Source organism: Apiospora phragmitis (genome assembly GCF_038363925.1).
Source record: "Apiospora phragmitis strain CBS 135458 chromosome Unknown utg000007l:1.0-2108841.0:1.0-2111359.0, whole genome shotgun sequence".
NCBI classification, from domain to species: Eukaryota; Fungi; Ascomycota; class Sordariomycetes; order Amphisphaeriales; family Apiosporaceae; genus Apiospora; species Apiospora phragmitis.
Genome location: NW_027117405.1, coordinates 1,199,537 through 1,221,615, shown reverse-complemented (window position 1 = coordinate 1,221,615; position 22,079 = coordinate 1,199,537). Strand labels below are relative to the sequence as shown.

Here is a 22,079-nt window from a genome sequence, read left to right as displayed (position 1 = left end):
CTTCGAGCCAAAACAGCAGGACGGTAATGAATTAGGAATAATTATTAGATGATCTAGCTGTGTATTTTCGCTACTTTTATATGAAGAGGACCCTGGGAAGTTGGACCAGTCCATATTTAAATGGCATAGATATGAGCGCTATAGATAACCTAAGTAACTATGAACTCATTACTAAGCGTCTAGTGCTAATTTAATAACGATTCGTGGGCTCCAAGATGATATCCCCGCGACTACTATGGGCTAGATAAGCTTAGAACTTTCTGCGAAGCAGGATATGAACAGGCCTGAAGAGTGTAACGGTATAAGTATTAGGTCTTGATTAATTAGATATGTAACTCACTCTAACGGAACCCAGGAGGGTGACCTAAAGTCATCCTTTGGAAAATGCTATTTGCCTAAGAACGTGCTAGTATGTGTAGGTAGTCTTCATTTTTAGGCTTCGGCGTTAAGGTCCTGGTGATCTCTCGAACGCAGGGTCCTTTTCTTTGTACGTCTAGTTGAACCAAGCCTTATGAGGCAAGGAATCTATAATCTTCCTCATGAGACTGATGATAATACTGATGCTTCGCTTCGGCGTATGTAAGGTTTTGGTGATTTCCTAGGAAATCGTTAAGATAGATCTTATAATAATATTAGCGCTCCTCGCTACTTTCTTATGAATGACTTTAGGGATATACTCCAGTTAAATATCTTTTAGTAAATCTCTATAACTTATGATTTTATTTCGCCGGTCTTGCATTACTTTCCACGCTTTTTAACTCGTGCCTATTATGTTTTTACGATAGCTTCCTCAGCCACTTTTAAAGGTGCAAGATATATATTAGTATAACTATACAGTTTCGGCACGGTTAATAGCCTCACCCTTACTTCATATCCTATGAATTAGTTATTCACTAATTCACCAGAAGGGATTAGGATGTGGGATGCGTCCGCGAGACGCATTAGATGGTTCTCGAGGAATCATGCCCTCAGGGATGGGGGGCTTGACCATCGGGTCATCCGCATTTACCAAATCTCCGATCAGTAAGGTGAAGTTCACTTCAATTTAGAGATCTTGTGTGATCAGGTTACTAATATTAAGGGCACCGCGATATGTATGTCAATAGTTAGGTGGTGCGCCAGTGAAGCTGGTGAACACCTTACTTGCGATTGTACAGCTCGATTGTTCATTGTTCAGGGCCTCGCATCAAGCTCCAGGCACTATGAAGCCTTCTTTCTTTCCTTTTTCTTCTTTGTCGATAATTCCATAGAATCATCCAGATTGCAGCCTTGTCTCATCCACTGCATCGATTGCGTGACTTCAATATTAAGATTAGAGAGGGTGGCCGGACAGAAAATGCATACACTCCCATGGGTTGACTTGTATTCATGGATAGATATATTTAGAAAGCCTCCTCCGTATCCGAACGTTTACCACAAAGCCGGCTTATTACATTAAAAGTCCGTTATGCATTATTTTATAAAACAGCTATTTGGGGCGCAAACTCAGGGCAGCCTCAGGCTAGATCCCGGTTGGAATCAGGCTAAAAGCGGCGTTGCTCAGGTTCAGTTTTGGTAACCCCACCCAGATGTCAAACCTCTATTGTTGGTTAGTACCACCGTATGCGACCCATCCCTATTTCTCTCGAAGCTGTGTTTTACGCAAGGAGATAATTCAGTCGGGGCAATGATATGATGGCAAAGAAGAAGACGCCGCATGCTCGTATTACACTCCCTAAGAACTAATTCTATCCAAACATATCCCAAGTTATACCCTGTTCCTCGCCAGTCTAGAAACCACGGCGCGATGACAGGAATCCTTGGCCTCTCACTCTATCCAAGGCGCCTCTACCAATTCGCTCCCGAGTAAAAAAGAAAGAAAATGAGATGATGAGGAAAAAGCTCCATCGTTTACAGTCTGGTTACAAGTACAGGAAGGGAAAAGAAAAAAGATGAAGGGGGAAAACAAGTAATTTTTGGGCAATCGTCCATTCATTTCATAGCTCGTATTACTTTGACCAAACTTTGTTTCGGTGATGATTTTTTGGAAAATGGATGAAGACATTCTCTTGCGTGTACATGTCTCGCACGTTGATAGATCTCTAGATAGCTTTGTCCGTGGTCGCCCGTATATGATTCTGGAAAGCGAAGTAGCCTACCTGTTGTATGCGCCCGAGATAGTTCTTGATTGGCAAAGACCGGTAACACCGACCTTCTTAGGCAAGGGGCACGAAAGTCGGAGCGCCGGGAACGAAGGCCAGCGTGGTGGTGGCGCAGATCAGGCCCGCCGGACTCTCGGTCTCCCTGTAGATACCCGAGCTCGAGGGGATGCCGCCACTCGGCGCAGAACCGGCTCCGGTCGTCGAAGCGGCGCCTCCAGTAACGCTTGCGCCAGTGCTCGTCGGGCCGCCAATGGTCGTGGGGACCGCCGAGTTGATGGCGCCGTTCTGGCGTTGGGTGGCTGTTGTAGTTTGAAAGTTAGCATTTGTGAACAAGACATGCACCGCCACGGGGTCAGAGGAGGGGACGTACCTGGGTAGACAACAATGGAGATAGCGTTGCAGCCACCGGAGCCGGTGCCAGGAGCGCTGAAGGTGGCGTAGACCTGGCCTGAGGCGACCTGGCAGAAACCGGCCTGGCCACCGAAGAAGATGGAGTTGTACCAGAACAGGACGCCGTTGACAACGGTGAAGGTGGTCGAGATGCTGCCGCCGGCCGACACCTTGAGCGGAATGAAGGCCACACCCGGATCGGTGGCGATGGCCTGGCCGCCGCTCACGAGACGTCCTTCAGTCAGGTTGAAGGGTGTGGCATCAGTGCAGGACGCGGGGCTGACGGGTCCGGCGCCGCCAATGAATCCACCAGTCGTCTGGCGTCGGTAGACGTCGGCGAAGTTGCGCTTCTGGTTAGTCGCATTGACGATGCCGGGGATGACACCGAGAATGACAGGGGTCTGGGGGAGGTCGGTAACGCCAGGGACGCCAGCAGAGTTGGTGTCCGATGCTTCCGCACCGGTAGAGCTGGCACCAGAGACATTGCTGCCGCTAGGTCCAGTCGTCGAGGCGCCGGGAACATTACCATCGTCAGAAGCGGTCGCAGGGCCGGTGGGAGCAACGCTTCCATCAGTTCCAGGGATTGAGGCACCCCCAGAAGCGGTGGCGCTGCCTGATCCAGTAACATCTGACGCTGAGTTCGAAGCAGGGCCAGTGGTGACCGGTGGGTAGGACACTAGGGAACAGTTAGCAATCAGGTCTAGCAATGAGTTGGTTGGACTACAAATTAGGAGTGGGCAGTGGGTATAGATCCAGGAGAGGGATGGACATGCTTGATATGAAGCCCGAGTCGCTGATGGCACCGCCTTCCGTGTTGAACAAGACGGCATTGCCGGCAGGGACAGCTTCGATAATAGTGACGAACGAGTTGGCTCTCCGGGACAGCCAGCGCTTCGAGAGTTTGGCACCGCTGCCGCAGATCTCGCCGGAACCGTCAGGGCATGGTGTGTTGCAGCTGTCGATTTCTTGGTTGGTAAGGTTGTCGACGTTGACCTCGTCACCGCAGTAGCAGACGCCGTCGTTGTTGGCTGAGAGCTTGAGGCCGGTGCCTGCGCAGAAGCCGGCGCAGACGGATGCGGAGCTGCCAGCTTGGTTGTTGCCCTTGAAGTCTGACACCTGTCCGGCGAACGGACTCTGACCCTCTGCGACCAAGAAACAGCCAAGAAGTACCACTGCGTACGATTGTTGGGTCGGGTTTCCATCTGCATCGTAGATCACCAGAGCAACAAAGGCGCCCTGATTCTGGGGAACTTCGTCGCTGAACAGAGCCGCGAATTTCTTCACTTCCAGAGAGGCCATTGTTATGGTGGGTACGGGCATGGATGACGTAGAAGACGCAACATCTGAGGTGGCGGTGGTGCGAGTAGCAGGAGACGAGATGGTCTCCTCGCCAGAAGAAGTAGGCTCGCTGCCAGCGGTGGTGGTGGACGGGCTCCCAGAGATTGACGAACCTTGACCTCCAGTTGACGCTGACGGTGACGGACCCTGACCTCCAGTTGTCGCTGACGGATCCTGAAATCCAGTTGACGGGCCCTGACCAGAAGTTGCCGGGCCTTCGCCTCCAGAAGTTGACGCGTCACCGGGCGTGCTTCCGGTCGATGCGATAGGCCCATCTCCATTGATGGTAGAAGCCGGCGCGCCGGTGGTCGAGTCGACCGGTCCAACCGTGGGGGAAGACGGGGTTTGGGCAGTGGTGCTGATGAGGGAAGAATCCATACCTCCTTCGCTAGAAGTCGCGCTAGCATTGTCTGTAGCCGAGTCGGTTGGCACCGAAGTAGCGCCCGGGGTCGTGTAGTCACCGTTGTTACCGGCATCGGTGGTGCTGGAGGCAGGGTCAGTAGGTGAGGTGGTGCTGTCGCTGCCGGCGGACGTGCTGCTCTGGTCGTTGACGGGCGAAGTCGTGCTGTCGGCGGCGGCGGTTGAGCTTGTGTCGGCGTTGTTGGGCGCGGTGGTGCTGCTGGTATCAGCGTTTCCAGCGGAGGTGCTGTCGGTGGCACCAGCAGTTAAGCTAGTATCAGTGTTGGCAGCGGTGCTGGTGCTGCTGGTGTCGGCATTTCCGGCAGAGGTGTTGCTGGTGGCAGCGGTTGAGCTAGTATCGGCGTTCGCAGCAGAGCTGGTGGTGCTGTCGGCTGCGCTACTGGTGTTGCTTTCGGTCGCGCTGTCAGTGTTGCTGGCGGTCGCGCTGTCAGTGATGCTGGCGGTCGCGCTGTTAGTGTTGCTGTCGGTTGCGCTGTTAGTGTTGCTGTCCGTAGCGCTGCTGGTGGTCATAGTCGCGCTGCTGGTGGCGGTCATAGACGCGCTGCTGTTGGAATCTATGTCTAGCTATTAGTACCATCTCTCTGCTTTTTGAATCAAGAGGTGAAGCTCAGCCTCGTGGCGTGTGGGCATTGGAGATATGAACGTACCAGTCGGCGTGCAGCTGTACGTCGACTTGAAAGAGTAGGTCGAGCTGGAAGCTTAGTACCATGGGCCAGTTATGGCACTCGCCGAGACGGCGTAAGCCAAGATACCCCTCTCGGGACCGCAGTTTTGCGTGTTGCCGGCGCCATCGCATGGACCCCTGCAGGATTGCATAGGGTCGATGCCGCCCAGGGTGCCCTTGTCATCACCGCAAAGGCAAGCTGCACTTCCGCCGTTGTATGCACCTCTTAAGCCAACCCAGTTCTTGGTCAGGCTCTGGCAAGCAGCAACACAGTTGTCGACGTTCACCAGCCCGCCCGGAAGACCGCTTCCCGGGATCGTTACCAAGCCCGTGAGAGGTTCTGTTTGATCTGCGGCAGGATAGCATCCAAAGTTCACGTACGGGACGCCTGCGGCGGTGGCCGTGGCGACAAACGAAGCTGAGCGAGTTACCGTCGGCCTGTTGGCGTAAACGACGGTAGTCACGGCACGGTTGGCGATGGCCGAGGGGGTGGTAATACAAGTGTACGCGTCCCCAGCCAGCGTGGGATGGTTCTGGTCAGTGATGGATGCATAACCTGGAATTCGCGGGAGGTTGCAGCCCAGGAACTGCGGGTTCGCGTAGACAGGCCAGATCTGGGCTCCCTCATCACCACAGCAGTCTTGACCAGTGCAGGGACTATATCACTTAGTACACAGTTCAAAATGTTGCAGAGAAAGTACATACCTCGTGCCGCCCGAACAGCTATTCTTACATTTGCCGTCTGTTGAATCGTCGTATGACCGTGATTCGACGCCAAAGTACTGACCGCACCTGCAGTTTATGCTGTACCGTTTGTGTCAGTAAGAACAGCCCACGCGAGAAATATTGTAGATCATCTTACTTGTTACCGTTCTTCCCCATATAGACCAAGGGGTAGAAAAGGTTACCACAGAAAGCCAGACATTGAGCCACAGTGGTGACAGTGGTGGGGCTGAGCCCTGCATCTCCCGATGGCAGGTTCGGCCTGTAGAAGCAGCCCAGCTTCTCATAGCCAGCGGTTTTATCCGTGACTGCGGTCTCTTCGTTGAACGAGGGATCAACGTAAATACGAGCTCCGAAAGATGATCCGCAATTCTCCCGACCATCTCCTCCGCATGGGTTTGGGTTTCCTTGGGTACACGGAGCCTCATCGACAGCAGGGTTGCCCAGAGTGGAAATGGATGTACCACAACGGCACCCTTCCTGGTAAAGCGCAGCATACTTGAAGCTGTGTGCGCGGCAGACTCTGGTGCAGCCTTTGGGCGTGACAGTGGAATCAACTATGTCGCCGGCGTCGTAGCCAAAGTACGATTTCGAAGGATCGCCGTTTTGGAATGATTGTCCCGGAGGAGGCTGTGCAATAGGGCTCGTGGAGTTGTATGGGAACGGCTGCTGGTTCACAGCATAACAACCCAGGTACCGGTGATCCTGGGCAGCCGAGCAGGAGAATGGGTCCTGGACGAAGAAACCCTGAGCGCTGACAAGCCCGGCAGAAGCCAGCAAGCTTGTCAGCGCTGCAGCTTTGAACGACCCCATCTTGCTGGGCGAGTCCTATGCGTGCAAACGGCGCCTTTCCCACTTCAAACAAAGCGAAACGAAATGATAAGAAGGCCGATGAAATGCTGAAGTGTACAACGAATGTCTGAACTGTAAGGAGCGTGGATCGGTGGGTGGTAGACTAGAATTTCGGGTTCAACGTACAGCGTCAGACGGGGGTATTTGAAGGCCAGTTCGCTTGGGAAAGGGATGGAGTAGTGACATGCCCAGTGAGGTCTCATTTGACCAAGGAATGCTCGACTGGATTGGCCGGAAGCGAGTCATCTAGTTTCCCATAGGGGTAGCATTCCCTCCCTGATTCAACCCCATCGCCACGATGCCAAACTCCCTACACTAGCAGCTTCGGGAATGGTGTTGTTGATCTCAGTGGTTCCGCAGGAGTCTAGAAAGGTTGGCTCTGGTAAAGCTGGTGCATGTACGGCCATCCAGTGAAGTGCGAGTATAAGACGTCGAGTTGGGTCCATTATGGCGATCTCTTGGGCACCACGGCTACATACTACTCCCTCCCTATGGAAGTTTTCCCCAGGGAAACCAATAGTTCCTCGGAGGCTTCCCATGGAATCCAACGAGTGGCGTAGTGGATGTCATTTCATGGTCGTATCTCGTCGGATTCTTCGAGGCCAGACCATGTCTCAGCCATCTGGAGGGAACAACATATCAATTGATCTGAACACAACCCTTACTGCTCTAGTAGCAACCCTTAGTGAAATCCCTCTTGCGCAAAGCAAGCAACTCCTAACCCAAAAGACAGCAATTCCAGGCCCATTCCTGGAGATGAGTAAATGCGCCATTACTATCCCTCGAATTCTACAATCCTTTGAGCTGGCGTATCCGCAGCCCCAGTCTGGCTACTTGTTGCCTCGGTGGGTTTGAGTATTGATTGGCTCGACCCTTCTTGGCCCTTCGAGGCCCCTGCCTCGGCATCCGCTCCGTCCAGGAGGTCCAGGTCCGATGATCGTACACTGCGCCGTTCGGCATCTCCGCCGTAGCCACCCGCTGATTGAGGCGCACGTAAATCTTCGTCTTCATCCTCTTCTTCATCCTTCTGCCCGGGTACAGCATTCTGCTCGAGCTCCCGTTGCGCCTCTTCCATACGGCGGCGAACCTCGGCCGCTACTCTTGAGGCATCAGTAACAATATTGTCGAGGACACCGCGGAGGCCCCTGGTAGCACCATTCGCGCTAGCCTGCGGAATCGGTAGAGAACTTGCTGCTGAGCGTCCGAAGCTGGAAAAAGTAGTGAGAGAGGGAGTGGATGGATTAACACTGGGAAGACCTTCAGTGACGTGCAGCGAGGTCGGGAATGATGATTCAAAGAACTGCTCAAGCAGTTCATCCGCCAACACAACCATGCGGAAGGTAGGTAATGTCATGTGTAAAGGGTTGGAAGGGTCCAAAGCGACATTCGCCTTCTCAGATTGTGCCTTGGAGACAGAGCGCTGTGTCTCGTTTTCTGTATCTGGCTTGCCAAGGGCTGGGAGGTTGGACGGCAAAGCTGCCTTCTTCTTAGCGGCGCTTGGGCTCTCCTTACGAGTCTCCTGAGGGCTTTCCTCAGGGCCATCAAATGCTAGGAGATCCTCCTCGTCCTCCTCATCTTCATCATCACCAATGGCAAACGCGCTGTCATCAGGGGCCTGGTTTTCATCTGACTCTGTCGTTTTAGGCGGCGTGGCTTTGGTTGCATGCTGTATGTGATTGGAGGGGTGATCTGGATCGGCGTATTCAAAGCATCGCCGAATGAAAGCACTAACGCTCCCAAGGAACCGTTCATTCATGGTGCCGCCAATAGGTGGGCTCATTGGGCCATTGGCCTCCGTTAATGTGCTAAGGGATGGATTTGAACTCGAGGCACTGAGAGTGCCTTCCAAACCACGGCGCGATAAGAATAGTAGTGCCTCGGATATTCGTAGAATGCCCTCTCTGTCGACTTTGCCATCACCATCGTCGTCGTAAAGCTCAAAGAAATATGTGATAGTGCCCATAATATCGCGTCTGCCTTTGATCTGAGCAAGACCGGTCACCACATTCTGTAACGTCAATGTTGAAGTCGAATCAACATCCCACCGCCTGAACAACCGTTGCATGAACTCGTGTTCGGCCGGCTCTGGCCCAGACCCCCAGGGCGAAAGAAGATTGTTGTTAGGCTTACGAAAGCTGCTGAAGTATTGGCCCTGGTCTTTGTCCGCGAATGTATCGCGTCTAGGTGTTGCTGGGGAGTCGGCAATTGCCCACTTCGACATCGCAGCAAGGAACTCGCGGAAGGCATCGTAGTCCATCAGACTAGTGCTGGGGCCAAGTCCGACACGACCTTTCTCGACGCCATGGTCTTGATGGTCCGAAAAAGCGGACGCTGCGCTGGGCCTGGCCGTCTTAGCCCGGCGGAGTGTCTCTTCCTGTATAATGTGGTCCCGTTGTTGGCGCTCATAGAGAATGGTATAAAACCTATCGTATACTGCACCAAGCTCCTCCGGGCTGAGCAGCTTGCTGTCGGGCCCAAGGTTCCGAATAGCAGTCCGCTTCGCAAAGTTCTCAATATTATTGAGAACAGCATCCTTGTTCTTCAACCGAAGATCTTGGATCGTGCTGTGCGTGATTCCAGAGAACTCCTTGAAAGCGACAACCATTAATTCCTGAAAACGGTTGATAGCTCTCAACTTTGGGTTTTCGGACTTGGGATGAGCCGACTCGTCCAGGCGTGAGAAATAGCCCTTCAAAACTGATATAAAAGCGCCGTCGTCTGTGGCGTCTAGCAACTCCTCTCCGTTGATACGTAAGATAGCCAAACCGACCTGGAACAGCACCTTGGGACCTTCGACGAAGAATACATCAAGGACTCTAAAGGCAAACACTAGTGGCATCGAGTTGATGTAAAGCGACAAGAACCAAGGAAGCGATACCACTGATAGTTGAACATCGGCTTTGACCAGATGCTCCCACAGGATAGGCATTGTCTTCTCGACTAGTGATTCAAAGACCTTCTGGTCCAGCAGAGTTCCGTACATGGTCGTGGAATAGTATCCTGGGACAAGTCTGTCGCAAAGAGCGGACAAGAGGAAGAAGGCTTGCGATTCTGATATGTAGATCAACAAGGCCGCGACAACAATGTTCATAGCTTGGCAGTAGCCAACTTCTGGGTTAACCCAGCTGTAGGCTGTGAGAACTCGACGTAGCCGTCCAATTCCTTCCTCGGACTGGAATCCAGGATATTCAGGCAAGCTTCGGTTAAGATCCTTTTCAATCTCGTCGATAGCGAGAGAACTCCTTGCCCGAGAACTTGGCCAGGGTGTCAGTGTAGAGTGTGGGATTCTCAAGCCTCAGATACAAGGACCCAGAAGTCAATTCCCACATCTCTCCTCTGAGACGATTGGGTAGACCGACGCGGATCAGCTTGTGAAATGTCGGCTGGCGAATCAGCGTCGCATTCCGCCCGTTGTCCCGTAGGTATTCAGCCCAAAGTCTCATCTTGGCCCTATCCCTCAATTTTTTGGGGTCGCCTGGATATTTGAACATCATCCCTAGACCGGCATCTGGTGGGTTGGCCGTCTTCTTGTCCTCGGGCCGAAGTAGGTATTCAGAGTAGCATTCAGCAACCACTTTCTTGAGCTTGCCGACGTTGCCAACGCCACCTCTCAGGCCCTTCTTCAGACCATCGCAGAACCTCTCACATGCTTGGCGGGTGCCAGCAAGCTGGATGGTGATTCTCTGCTCTCGTATCTGGCTCTTGTCCTTCTGTGCATCTTTGTCCTTGGACGCTTCTTGTGGGATACCGTTCCATGTCGTAATGGCAAGCGCAAACTAGAATACCCAGATAGGTCAGCCATGACATTCAAGGCTTCACAAAATCATAACAATCGCCGAGGATTGGAAAGGGAAGGCGCATTGAACTGACCTGGAAACTCTGGCTGTTCAGTCGTTCGACCCGTCTAATGGCACATAGCGGGAATGTGAAGCCATTGCCGCTTGGCCCGCCGCCATGGGTTTGGCCAGTGAAGGCAGAAGAAGTCGAGGTGCTGGCCGAGCTGACGAAGCTTGACGGGGTGGTGGAGAAGCACATGTAGGCCTCGGACAAGTGCAGCTTCCCAGCATAATGCCAGCCTCGATCGCGCTCCTTGTCGCCTTGGGTGACGTTCGAAGGGGGATTGTCAACTCGGCAGGGATCTCGTACAAAGGCGTCTGGCTGCTGGGCAGGCGGAATTGATGCTGGAACAAAGTGGACTTGGCCGGGTTGCGGTCGGAATTGGTGAGGTTCAGGCCTTGCATAGGGTCAATCAGCTGCTGCGCAGCCGACTGGGCCTTTTGCACGAGATTCGAGATGTTGAACATCGTGTCGTCGGTGGCACTGGTCAGAGCATGTCGGGTAACATGCAACAAGCACGCAAAGATCAACAACTATTGGGTTGAGCAACAGAAATGGACCTTGTCTATTTGATCACGGTTGAAAGAAACGCACTCTATTGGCTGTATGTCTTTGATGGATGTTGTCGAGGGGGAGCAGGTAGGTTAAGTCGGGAGCAATGACAAGGCATTAGCTGATTCCATACAAGGATTGGGCGGCTTAGTCAGGGGCTCAGTGTGGGGCTGTCTAGCAGTATGTACTGCTTCCTTCCAGGTGCTACCGTAGGTCAGTAAAGCCTTGTGCTCCAGCTCAAGATAGGTCAACTAATAAGAAGCACTCAATTCCTTCGTACTTCAGTTGATCTAATGACCGTTCTTAAGTCATAGGAATCACTCCAGATTCGATCATTTGAAAATGTCGAAGACATAATGGAATGAGGGTACTGGAAAATCGTGTATTAGATTAGGCAATGTGCATTTCAGTATGAGGATCTACCTACCAATATGAAGCAGGTACTTGGGCGCTTATGGAGGTCTGTTGAGGTATCTCGATTGATTCCATATGTTCAATGCCAGTAACAGTAACTGGCTGTACCTAGGTAGCCGTAGTATTACCTACTAGAGTAATAAACCTGGATGTCCTTTGGCGTAATCTAGAGTAGTCTCAATCCAACCAATCGAAGTATTGCGGCACCTGCCTTACCTGCATAGTAGATTAGATGAGAGTTCATCTGTTCTTCGATTTGAGCTGCAGCTTCAGTCGTCCTCAAAGAAGAGCTATCGGCCTGCAACTCTAATCGGCAGATTTGAGTCAGAAGAGAGTAAGGGCCATAGAAATATCTGCGGATATCACAAGCAGAAGATGCAGCAGTATGGACTATGGAGAGCCTACTGTGGTTTTATACGTGGTATTCAGTAGCATATGTTGGTCAGAGTCAGCTTCGCGATCCACACTCGCCTACATCCATATATCTCTACTTATTGATAGTGATATCTCCCCCTATCTATAGTCCCCTAGATGCACATACTACGTGCGGATAGATTGCGTGTTGTGTGTACGGAGTATGCTCATTCGCTCAGCTCGAGATTTGGTGAATGTGGGGTTCCAGATAGGTACTCGAAGCTGGATAAAATATGTCAGAGACCCTCCTATACTCAAGAATCCGGTGCCGACTATACTTGTAGTATATCACTCCTTTTTGTCCTACAGGTGATACCCCTATACTACATAGAACGAGAGGCAACGGGAACCAATAGCGCTGTTCGGGATCGAGCGAAGCCTCATATGTATACACCTGTGTGCGCAAATCTTATGCTGGGACTGGCCAGTCCCACCATACGTCAATGCCGTCATAACAGGGCCCTTCCTACGCGGAAATCCGTTTCATATGTAGCAAGTCCGACATGGTTGCTGAAGTTATGCATAACGTTCAGCATCGTTGTAACGTACGGGCGGGGAGGTGGCTGGAAGCAATCACTCGGGGGAAGTGGTTACCAAATGTCGGGATGCCTAGTTGAGCGATGGTATCATGTCAGCCGGTACGTACTGAACTGAACATGCGACCACCCCCCCCCTCCCCCTCCCTTCCCAAAATAAAGGGATCCGTTGAAGTCCGTTTAACTCGTCTCTCACCCCGCAGCGGGCGCGGCTGAAGCGCACAACGTCATCAGGTCTGAAGGAAGTTGACTCTATTTTGGAGAGGAGTATCCGAAAAGTAGGTAGTCTAGCTAGGTGCCAAAAAAGACTTTCATTAAACTAGTAGTAGGCTTCGCGATCTCTCGTGAAAAAGCTTTTCACCCCTGCCTGTCGATTGCTGTCAAACGCTGTCGCACTCTTCACTTTCTCGGTGTATCGTGTGTGCCTTTTCCCTCCTCGCCCATTCAAGCGACTAACTCGCTGCTGGATGGATCTCGCTCGGCTCTAATTCAGATCAATCAATGTCAACCGACCCACCGGAAAACGAGACGAAGAGGATCCTTTGGCGGACCGTCGTCTGAAACTTGATTTGCTGGGAACTTCTCAACCGTCACAAACGAGTCGGTATACGCAATACAGAAAATACTCTCTTGCTTTTTGGGGGGGTACACACGCACGAATTACACGCCCTTTAAGCCTGTCGCCTTTAAGCCTGTCGGGCCATGGCCGCCGTCGCAACCCAACCGAATCCTATCCAACTGGCTGGCGGCGGTATCAAGATGGCTGAAATTGCGGGGGACTCAAAATTAGGAGCACACAGCCAACGGCTGTCACCGGACTCATTCTCGCTGGTTCGCACGCTTGGCACGGTAGGTTTTGCTTCTCTTTAAGCGGGAGTGGGAGTGGGAATGGCGGCGGTGGTGCTGGCGGTGGTGGTATTTGCGCGTTCGGGGTGTCCCGCCAGTCCGCTAACAATCTCCGAGGGTACCTTTGCCCGAGTCTGCCTGGTGCGACCCGTATCCGCCTCCGACAAAAAAGACAACGACCAGGTCTTCGCGCTGAAGATCCTGCGCAAGGCCGAGATCATCAAGCTCAAGCAGATCGACCACGTGCGCCACGAGCGCGAGATCCTCGCCGACGTGGCGGGGCACCCGTTCATCACGACCCTCATAGCCTCCTTCGCCGACCGGGACTCGATATACATACTCCTGGACTACGTGCCCGGCGGCGAGCTGTTCAGCTACCTGCGGCGGCACCGGCGTTTCCCGGAGGAGTGGGCGCAGTTCTACGCGGCGGAGATCGTGCTGGTTTTAGAGTTCCTGCACGAACAGCAGGGCGGGGTCGCGTACCGGGACTTGAAACCCGAGAACTTGCTGCTGGACGCCGACGGCCATGTGAAACTGGTCGACTTCGGGTTCGCCAAGCGGTTAGGAAGCAAGGATGAACGGCCGGTCGAGACGTACACCCTCTGTGGTACACCCGAGTACCTCGCCCCGGAAGTCATTCAAAATAAAGGCCACACGACCGCCGTGGACTGGTGGGCGTTGGGCATCCTCATATACGAGTTCCTGACGGGATACCCTCCGTTTTGGCACCAAAACCCTATCGAAATTTACAAACAGTGTGTTATACGCATTTAGTCGAATAAACGGCATAGATGGTGGAGCGAATGTGCTAACTTTGGGCGCAGAATTGTCGAAAAACCGGTCATGTTCCCGGCAGAACCTCAGATCTCGCACAATGCGCAACATATAATACGGTCCCTGTGTACAGTGGACCGCTCACGGCGGCTTGGCAATATCAACGGCGGCTCGGTGCGGGTCAAGGAACACCCGTTCTTCGAGGGGGTAGATTGGGAGGCTCTGCTGCGACGACAGGTGCACCCGCCCATCCAGCCCGCTGTACGGTTCCCGGGAGACGCGTCATGCTTCGATGTATATCCCGAAGACGATGGCAAGCGCGAGCCGTACACGGACGAGCTGCTCAACAAATACGACAAGTACTTTGAAGGCTTCTAAAGCAGGAGAGGCCCGCGGGAAATTTTTATAGTAGGTTCTGATTGATGGGCTACTTTTTTTACGACTGACGAGAATCCAAACCCCCAAGGAACAAGCAAGACCAACATTGTTCCATGTACCATATGTTGCCATATACATGCCATATATTTTATTACTTTTTTTCAGGCGCTAGAAGGGGAGTGGCGCGAGGAGCAGCTGTGGTTGTGTACTGGTTAGAGGAGTTAAGGGGAAGCACTCCATGGGGGAGCTCCGCACAAGCATCTGGAGTTTGGTTGGGGTGTTTTGACGTTTATCCTGCTTCCTTCGGGGTATATATCGGAATAGGGGTTCATGCAGTGAACGTCTTATAGCTGAACGACGAGTCTATATACGAAAATTTAAATTACACCATACTTTTTCGGGTTGAAGTGGATTGATATACATAGGAGCTTAGCTTGATCTTTACCAAATCGGTGGCAGGGGTCCTTGGAAGACATACTGGGATGAGGCATGCCAAGTCTGAAGGTGCGGCTGTTGTTGGCGTCCACCCGGTATCTAGCCCATTCTCCATTGGTATTTGGGGTTCCCAGATGGTCTGTTATACCGTTCCGAAGAACAATATATATTGTACTTTCCATCCAGGAACGGAATCCCTTCGAGGGGTTCACGTTTGCTTGCTGTTTGCTATGAGGCTCGGGTGATGTCATCCCGGTCCGGCCCGGTGGGTGGCCAGGGTCTTGGGTAGGCAACCAACTGCGCTGCGACGCTTACATACTCGCAATAAGCAAAGAGTGCTATATAATTCCCATTGCATCAAAGTTTTGTAGCGAAGTAGCTGAAGAACCAAGTACTTACCTGAATCATCCAACACGGGTAAATAACTTTGCTTTTTTTGGATGATACATACCCCTGCCCGAATGTGTCTATTGTAAGCACTCAGTGATATCTTTTTTTCCTTCTTGAAGCCTGTGTTTCACAGGGACTGGGTGGTTTGCGATGTGTGTGTGGCGTCTTCCTCTCCTTGATGTTGTTCGCATTATGGCTCAATGGTATAGCGTGTCAGTCTGGACAACCCATCCTTTGTTCCTTAGAATCTACCATACCCATAATAACAATGCCTACTTCATGTATATAAATTCTAAAAATGCAAAACAAAATCAGCGAAGTAGCTGGATAAAGACCAAAGCGACCAAGTACATATCAAAAGCAAAAAAATAAAAAAGTTATATTTTCACGCCTACCATCTGGGGCGTAACGGATGGCTCCTTCGCTTTTTGTATTAATTTTATGCTTCTCTTATTTATATCATTATCGTTTAACATTATTCAAACTCCTTTTACTTGAACTTACTCCGTGGTTAATAAATATGTCGCTGGATCGTGGTGAAAGGTTAACGGGTGTGTGTGTTTGGTGTGCTGCCCCTATGTATCTTTCTCGATACGATCGTGGCTGGATGGCATAGGGGTAGAAGTCACGCTCATTTATTGAGTGTACGCCCAGATGCAATGGTTCAATTTTGGGCAGTTGCTTTGGTTCTTTTTTTCAATGTTCCTTTTCTACACGTCTTACCTTGCCAGCCTGTTTGCTTCGACCTTGGTCGCCTTATGGCAGACACGTTCTGGTAGGCAGCCACCCTTGGCATGCAATCATTATGTAGTCCCCAACAACATTCACACGTACATTAACCAAATTGCCAGCCTGCATGTGTTCGTACACGAAAATGCGATGGGCATGTGCCAAAAAGGTTTATCATTTGTCTACACTACAACTATCTCGGCAGTCAGATGCCAAAACTAAACGCCAGGAAGACAAGCGCGCAACATCCATGTTGCTGGAGGGTTGCCAATATGTCTACCTAGGTATTTTCTCGCCAGAGTTTTCTGTTCGTCATCTTGTCCCCTCAATCCGATCGCAGGAGAAAGAAAGGTCGCTCATAGCTGGGTCTTGTCCGTCGAGGGACTGCTGCCCAGCTAGTCGGATCTCCAGACTCGACGTCGGTGGACGGAATGCCTAAAAGAAAAAGCGCAACTATTCGCACGCATGTATTGTTGGTACAATCTCAACTCTCGCAAGCAACGAAGTGTTGAATGCTGCCGGAGAGTGATGCCAAAAAAAGAAAAAGGAAAAGTGACCATCACTTCGCAACGCCCAGTGGTTGCGGGCAGCTTGGTTGGTTGTTCGTACAGTACAAAGGGCATTCCCTTCCACTCCTGATTTTTTTTTCTCCTTTTTCCCCTTCTTTTTTCGGCTCTTCTTTTCCATCTTACACCATCTCTTCCTTTTTTGGGGGGGGTAGTGGGGGAGGTGTTTTTTTGTTGTTTTTTCGTTTCGGCTAGGGGTGGACGACACGAGTGTGTCGACGAACGTTGTTGAATGATCGGTGTCAAGAACGATGTTGGATGGTTGGCGTCTTGAGTAAAGTTGGGAGACTCAGTACAGGTAATCTATCGCAAAGGATTCTCAAGTCGCGGTTCCCAGATTGTCGTCGACGCCATCCCAACTTGCGTACTTGAGGCACTCGTCGAGATCCTTAACTCTTCCTGGAAAGCATCCTCGAATGACGCAAACTCCTCCTCGTCGGTCTCGTTTTCGTCCCCGTTGCCGTCCTCCCTCTAAGCCTCATCCTGGCCATCGCCATCCTCCTCCTCGGTGTGTTCGCGGATGTAGTTGAGGCTGGGAATGCCGAGCGGATACTGCGAGGACCATTTGTCGACGGTGACATGGTCTTCAATGATGCGGCGCACCTCCGACGGAACATGCTGTTGCATGTTGTGTTGTGTCCAGCATGCAACGATGGACTTGGACTGTCCAACTGCGGTAGGGCAAGAAGAAGAGCTGGTCGGGAGCAGATCATTCCACAATGCTTGGCTGTGTCGGACGATATGGCCCCTCCATTCACTGTCCTGCATCGCCTCTTCCAAGTGGCGCTTATGGACTGCAGGATTAGACTGTTGGAGTGAAACTTGCCGGAGATTCTTGAGGTACTGAAGATACTGACGGTTCAGCTTCAAATCGCACACCGTCTTGTTGAGGCTCTCGAGACTGAGAGCGCAGTTTTCGCCCATGTTCCACGTGCGGAGGCGCTGCAGGCGTAGGTGGTTGGCAGCAGTACCGTGCAGGGTATCAAGGACCGAGTCAAAAGCAAAGGTAATATTCAAAGCTTCAACGCGCATTCTGGTCAAGGTCAATTTGTGCCAGTAATTGTTGACGTCGTTGGCCTCTACACTCAGTGCCGTGTTGTCGTTGGGCTCAGCCACGAGAGTAGGGGGTAGCAACAGGAGCTGAGAGGCTGCCGGGAAGACATTAGGGTGTCGCGAGTCGCGATGAGCTGATGGAGAGTAGCGATTAGCGAATGATGAGAGTCCAGCTCCCCGCCGCCGCGCAGAGATGTTGACCAGATCAAGCAAGGGTTGGGGAGTAGACTCCTTATCCGGAGGATCCCCATGATACCAGTCCAGAGATGTCGAGTGCAGTTTATTGGCACTGACCAGTGGCTCAAGGAGAGCCATGTGGACCATGGACAAGAAGTCATAGTCACACTTGATCATGCGAGGTAGCTTGCTCAGAGGCGTGGACTTGAGATTGAAGGTACGGGGCCATTCCGAGGTCATCTGAATCGAAAGCTTCCGGACGCCCCAATGCTCGATGCTGCTAAGAAAGAAAGCCACATCTCGAACCTTTGCCCAGAGGCACATGACCTGCCAGATGTCCGTGTCGTCACGAGCTCGAGGTTCGATGACGATGTTGAGCTGCTCGATCTCAATGACAGTGCCTGCGAGGCGCCGGATAAGTGCGTGGTCCAGGTCGATGAATTGCAGGGAGAACACCTCATGCTGGGGCGTCTCCCACGTCGTCTCGAGCCAGGCGTCACGACGCTTCTGATCAAAGGGCTTGATGTAGATGGTCAAGCGACGAAGACGCGCATGCTCTTGCATCGTCATGGGGAGTGCCTCTCTGCACAAGCCAGGGTCTGCCTCGCACAGGTTCTTGCCATCTCCATTGGCGAAAATAAACGAATAGATCAAACGACGGATCGCAGGGGAGCTCGCTGGAGATCGAATGTCTTGGGGCGCTCAACGGCGGCGTACTCATTCCACGCACTTGCTTCTTGCGATGTGGGTGGGGTCTCCTCAGATGGTGCTCGGGACTGCTCATCCACGGCGTAGTCATCCCACGCACTTGCATCATGCGGTGTGGATGGAGTTCCACCACGATGGAGATTGTCATCTCCCGAATCGGGTGCACACTTCTTCCCAAAGGCGAAGCCAATCCAGCTGTCGGCCATTACTGAGGCGGTGATGCCGTCTCCGGTGTCTTATGTGAGATGCTGTCTTCGTGCCCAGGTTCGGCAGGCGAGACGATCCAGGTGACTGAGGGGGGCTGGCGAACTGGGTTAGTCACTCGCTCAAAGTGGTTGGTGAGGCTGAGCTCCTTACCTTCTTCTACAGTGTAGAAGTGTGACTGGCTTCAGTAGTTCGGGTTGAGGGCAAGGAGCATGTACGTCCGAAAAGTTTGGAGTTGAACGGGCTACTCGCGTAGATGTTGAACTCAGAAGGTGGTGGCTGGTGGACAGTTGCAACTCCGTATTAGCTACCCAAAGCAGCGTGCCACTTTTCTTTCCTCGAAAAGTTGTTGGCTGTGTTTGGATGTGGATGAGAAGAGGCTGAGTGTGGATGGGAGGAGACTGAGTGTCTGAGAGAGAAGGGACTGAGTGAGAGAGAGAAGGGGAGTGTGAGAGAGAAAGGACCGAGTGCGGATGGCAGGAGACTGAGAAGAGCCTTGCCAGTCGTATGCTGTTCACCTCAGGCAGTTGGTGTTATCTGGTCATTTATTCCAGAAGGATGAAAAATGTTGTGGGTGTGGGAGAAAATTCCGACCTTGAAGAGGGCGCAGGATGCAAGAAAGAAAGAAGCAGCAAAGGTCTCCGCTATTAGAGGCCGAAGCTTCATCGATGATGCGATAATCTTCAACGGTGGGGAGCTGGGTGAATATAGCATCACTCTATAGTGAATGCATAGGGAACCCGCGGGTGCGCGGGTCATGCCAACTCTGGTAGGGCCTGTTGGTGGTCACATCGCCGACCCCTTTTCCGACGACTGCCACTCCTCTCCTTGTGTGGGCATCCTACAAAGGCACATGGGTCATACAGTGTCTTTGGATCAGACAAAAACGTGGCTTGCAGCTATCGTGACTTTCCTCAGCATTCCTATGAGCAGTAGAAGGAAGGGAGCGTATTGCCTCAAATAGGGGACGGGACGGCTGTTGAGAGTATAAGTCGCCGAACACTGTATCATCACGAACGATCTTCTACCCACAAGCTAGAAAGCTTATAGGCTGTGGAATCACTCACTGCCGTGAGATACGGGTAGCTACTTTGGTCACGAGTGTATGTAAATATGAATCACAGAGACCAATTCTTGTCCTTTCACTGACTGGTTTAGTTCAGGCACGATGTTAGGAGCCGATGCGTTAGTGTTCTAGAACTCATTATTCGATTAGTGCACAAGGCGTGTGGGCTCCGGTGGAGCAAGATAACGCATTACTTCTCAAAATAGATAGTCCATGGGAATCCAGTCTCTTTATCTGTAGGTAGGTGTCATACAGAGTCACTTGAAGAATAATTGGGAGCAATTCGGTCCCTCATGTTGTGGTACGTACACTGATGTACGGGTCTCTACGAGGTAGGATAGGAAGACATCGTATAACACCAGATCAATATTGCTTTGGTACAGCAAGGACGGGATAATCGTGTGTTTATTCTACCCTCATGCGAAGCCATGCCCTCGAAGGCTTTATAAAGATGAGAGCGCCCAATGGGGTATACTCACTGCCAACGCCGATCCGTACAGTACTACTCAAGCCATCCTAATGTTCTATTCTGTGTGAAGACACACCAAACACACGCCGTCCCGAAACCATGAGCTCAAAATAACCTCTCACACCAACGCCATGCATTCCGTATACCGATCCGCTCGTTCCTCCTCACGCAAACATGGTCCTTTTTACGCCATTGATCCACTCTCTACAGTAAGTCGACAGTCCCTGCAACATGCGTTTCGCTCCGCCCACCTATTGAGAACGATACCACCATATGCCGAGAGCAACGATGAAGGCTGTCGTGAAGATCATGATGCCTTGCTTGGACTGGGAGATGAACATAGACCAGCCCACGAGCGATTCCCACTTCTTGACGGATGCGCGATGCTCCCACGTATCCACGTCGATAGCCTTAGGAAGCCGTATTCTTGGGTCCACCGCTACGTTCTCACGCGAGGTACGACCCGCGACCTCGGACTCCCGCAGCGTGGTCTCGACCAAGTCCAAGGGCGGCTTGAGCTCATCTGGGGAGAGTACAGGAACCTGCACTCTCAGGAACACACCTCGATGGTCACTGCTGCGCACCACAGGCAAGCAGTCGTACGCCGTCACCTTCATCTCGGGGCGTTTCTTGCTGACACCATCGCCCTTGACCCAGTCTGGGATATCGAGCCACAGTACACGATCACACCAGCCCGGCCACCGGTGCTTGGCGAACTTCCACTTGACTTCTTCATCCCCGGTGTCCTCCGCCAGCTCGGGCTCCGACGTCCCCTTGGGCAACACCACATACTTGTACGTGGGTGGGAAGTGAATGGGTGCCTCGCTGAGCCCATGAAGCGCTCTGCCCGCCTTTTTCTCGGCAGTGAGTTGGTCGAGTGCCAGAAACCGCGGGTAGTAGTCTTCGCTCGCCTCGTCATCAATAACGGGGAACACAGCATCTTGAGGAGGCGCCGTCTTCGACAAACGATAGTTTAGATCACCGGCAACGAAGAGATGACCCCCGGGCTTGTAGATGCTGACATCGTGAAGCTGCTTTTCCGTTTCCGGGTGGAAAAGCAGCGGCTCCACGTCACCTTCGGTCGACGCCCTCTCGATCCGTGCTTGGTGACCCGCTTGGACAATCGTCTTAGGGTCGGCAAAGACTAGCCCGCTCACAACGCTCTCCCAATTGCGATTTCGGCGTTCTAGATTCCACTCCATGGCAGCCAAGTGCGTGCTCACGAACGTCAACTCCGTTTCAGTTCCGCCTTTGCTGTACATCATGCGAAGTCCTACGGCTCCCTTGTTGGCCATATCGCCAGCGCCGAAGCCGACCTCGGCTGTCTGTAGATTCGTGAGGGCGGCCGGGTCGCGAGCAAAGAGCATGATACCGGTCATACCGACGTTTCGTGTCCTAACAAGCGTGTACGGCCGTTCTCTAGGCTGAAATGCTTGTTCTCCGTCTTCCACGAACTTTGCTGCTGCCATATTCAAAGCCGACTCGTATCGTTCGAAAAACGGGTTCAGGAAGTAGGAGCCGATAAATGCTGCCGAGATGGGAGCCATCTCTTGCAGCGAACTGTCGGCGCATTAGCTTCAGGTCAAGTCCCGGCTCCGAAAAGGCAGACAAGGCCACTGGGGCGACATACAAGACGACCAGCTCGGGAAGATGCGTGGCATTCTGGCCAAAAGCTCGAAGCAGGTGATTGGCGAACGCAGGTACAGATATGAAGTGCTTGGCAGCGTTAAAGGTGAGGTAGAAGGTATCCAGGACGCCATCGTCGCCTTGAAAGCTACCTGACCGGTAGTGGTGTAGACGTGGAAAGAGCTCCAAATAAACTTGATCTCGCGAGTTGTTTAGTAGAATGCGGATGGCAGAGGTCACAAAAGAAGAGTACGAGAAAATCGATGTTCAAGCGGCTAGGGAAGAAAAACTCCGGAACAGCATGGTATAGAAGGCTATATATGGAAACGGCGACGAAGGGGGAAACCCAGCAGCAGCACACAAAGGGTAGTTAGTAT

General features: G+C 52.2%; 6 protein-coding genes across 6 annotated transcripts; 1 reads left to right on the top strand and 5 right to left on the bottom strand.

Moving 5' to 3' along the window:
- Positions 1 to 2,195: 2,195 nt before the first annotated feature.
- Positions 2,196 to 6,489, bottom strand: PG994_007344 (uncharacterized protein; the record flags this gene model as incomplete). The annotated part of the gene is made up of 7 exons (XM_066858753.1): positions 2,196 to 2,440; positions 2,512 to 3,207; positions 3,335 to 4,843; positions 4,937 to 4,950; positions 4,996 to 5,610; positions 5,659 to 5,757; positions 5,816 to 6,489. 7 exons carry the CDS (start codon positions 6,487 to 6,489, stop codon positions 2,196 to 2,198), a joined length of 3,852 nt encoding a protein of 1,283 aa, XP_066715695.1.
- Positions 6,490 to 7,303: 814 nt separating this feature from the next.
- PG994_007343 (GTPase activating protein (Gyp2)) lies at positions 7,304 to 10,832 on the bottom strand (the record flags this gene model as incomplete). The annotated part of the gene is made up of 4 exons (XM_066858752.1): positions 7,304 to 9,782; positions 9,832 to 10,304; positions 10,399 to 10,432; positions 10,534 to 10,832. The coding sequence occupies 4 exons, from the start codon at positions 10,830 to 10,832 to the stop codon at positions 7,304 to 7,306; spliced, it is 3,285 nt and encodes a 1,094-aa protein (XP_066715694.1).
- A 2,151-nt stretch (positions 10,833 to 12,983) lies between these two features.
- On the top strand, positions 12,984 to 14,279 carry PG994_007342 (protein kinase DC2; the record flags this gene model as incomplete). Its single annotated transcript, XM_066858751.1, has 3 exons — positions 12,984 to 13,130; positions 13,245 to 13,882; positions 13,952 to 14,279. 3 exons carry the CDS (start codon positions 12,984 to 12,986, stop codon positions 14,277 to 14,279), a joined length of 1,113 nt encoding a protein of 370 aa, XP_066715693.1.
- Positions 14,280 to 16,870: 2,591 nt separating this feature from the next.
- PG994_007341 (uncharacterized protein) lies at positions 16,871 to 18,199 on the bottom strand (the record flags this gene model as incomplete). The annotated part of the gene is made up of 1 exon (XM_066858750.1): positions 16,871 to 18,199. One exon carries the CDS (start codon positions 18,197 to 18,199, stop codon positions 16,871 to 16,873), a length of 1,329 nt encoding a protein of 442 aa, XP_066715692.1.
- Positions 18,200 to 18,279: 80 nt separating this feature from the next.
- On the bottom strand, positions 18,280 to 18,543 carry PG994_007340 (uncharacterized protein; the record flags this gene model as incomplete). Its single annotated transcript, XM_066858749.1, has 1 exon — positions 18,280 to 18,543. The coding sequence occupies one exon, from the start codon at positions 18,541 to 18,543 to the stop codon at positions 18,280 to 18,282; it is 264 nt and encodes an 87-aa protein (XP_066715691.1).
- Positions 18,544 to 20,327: 1,784 nt separating this feature from the next.
- On the bottom strand, positions 20,328 to 21,849 carry PG994_007339 (uncharacterized protein; the record flags this gene model as incomplete). The annotated part of the gene is made up of 2 exons (XM_066858748.1): positions 20,328 to 21,636; positions 21,707 to 21,849. Coding segments are annotated over 2 exons (1,452 nt in total), but the record flags the coding sequence as incomplete, so codon positions are not given.
- Between the last annotated feature and the right edge of the window lie 230 nt (positions 21,850 to 22,079).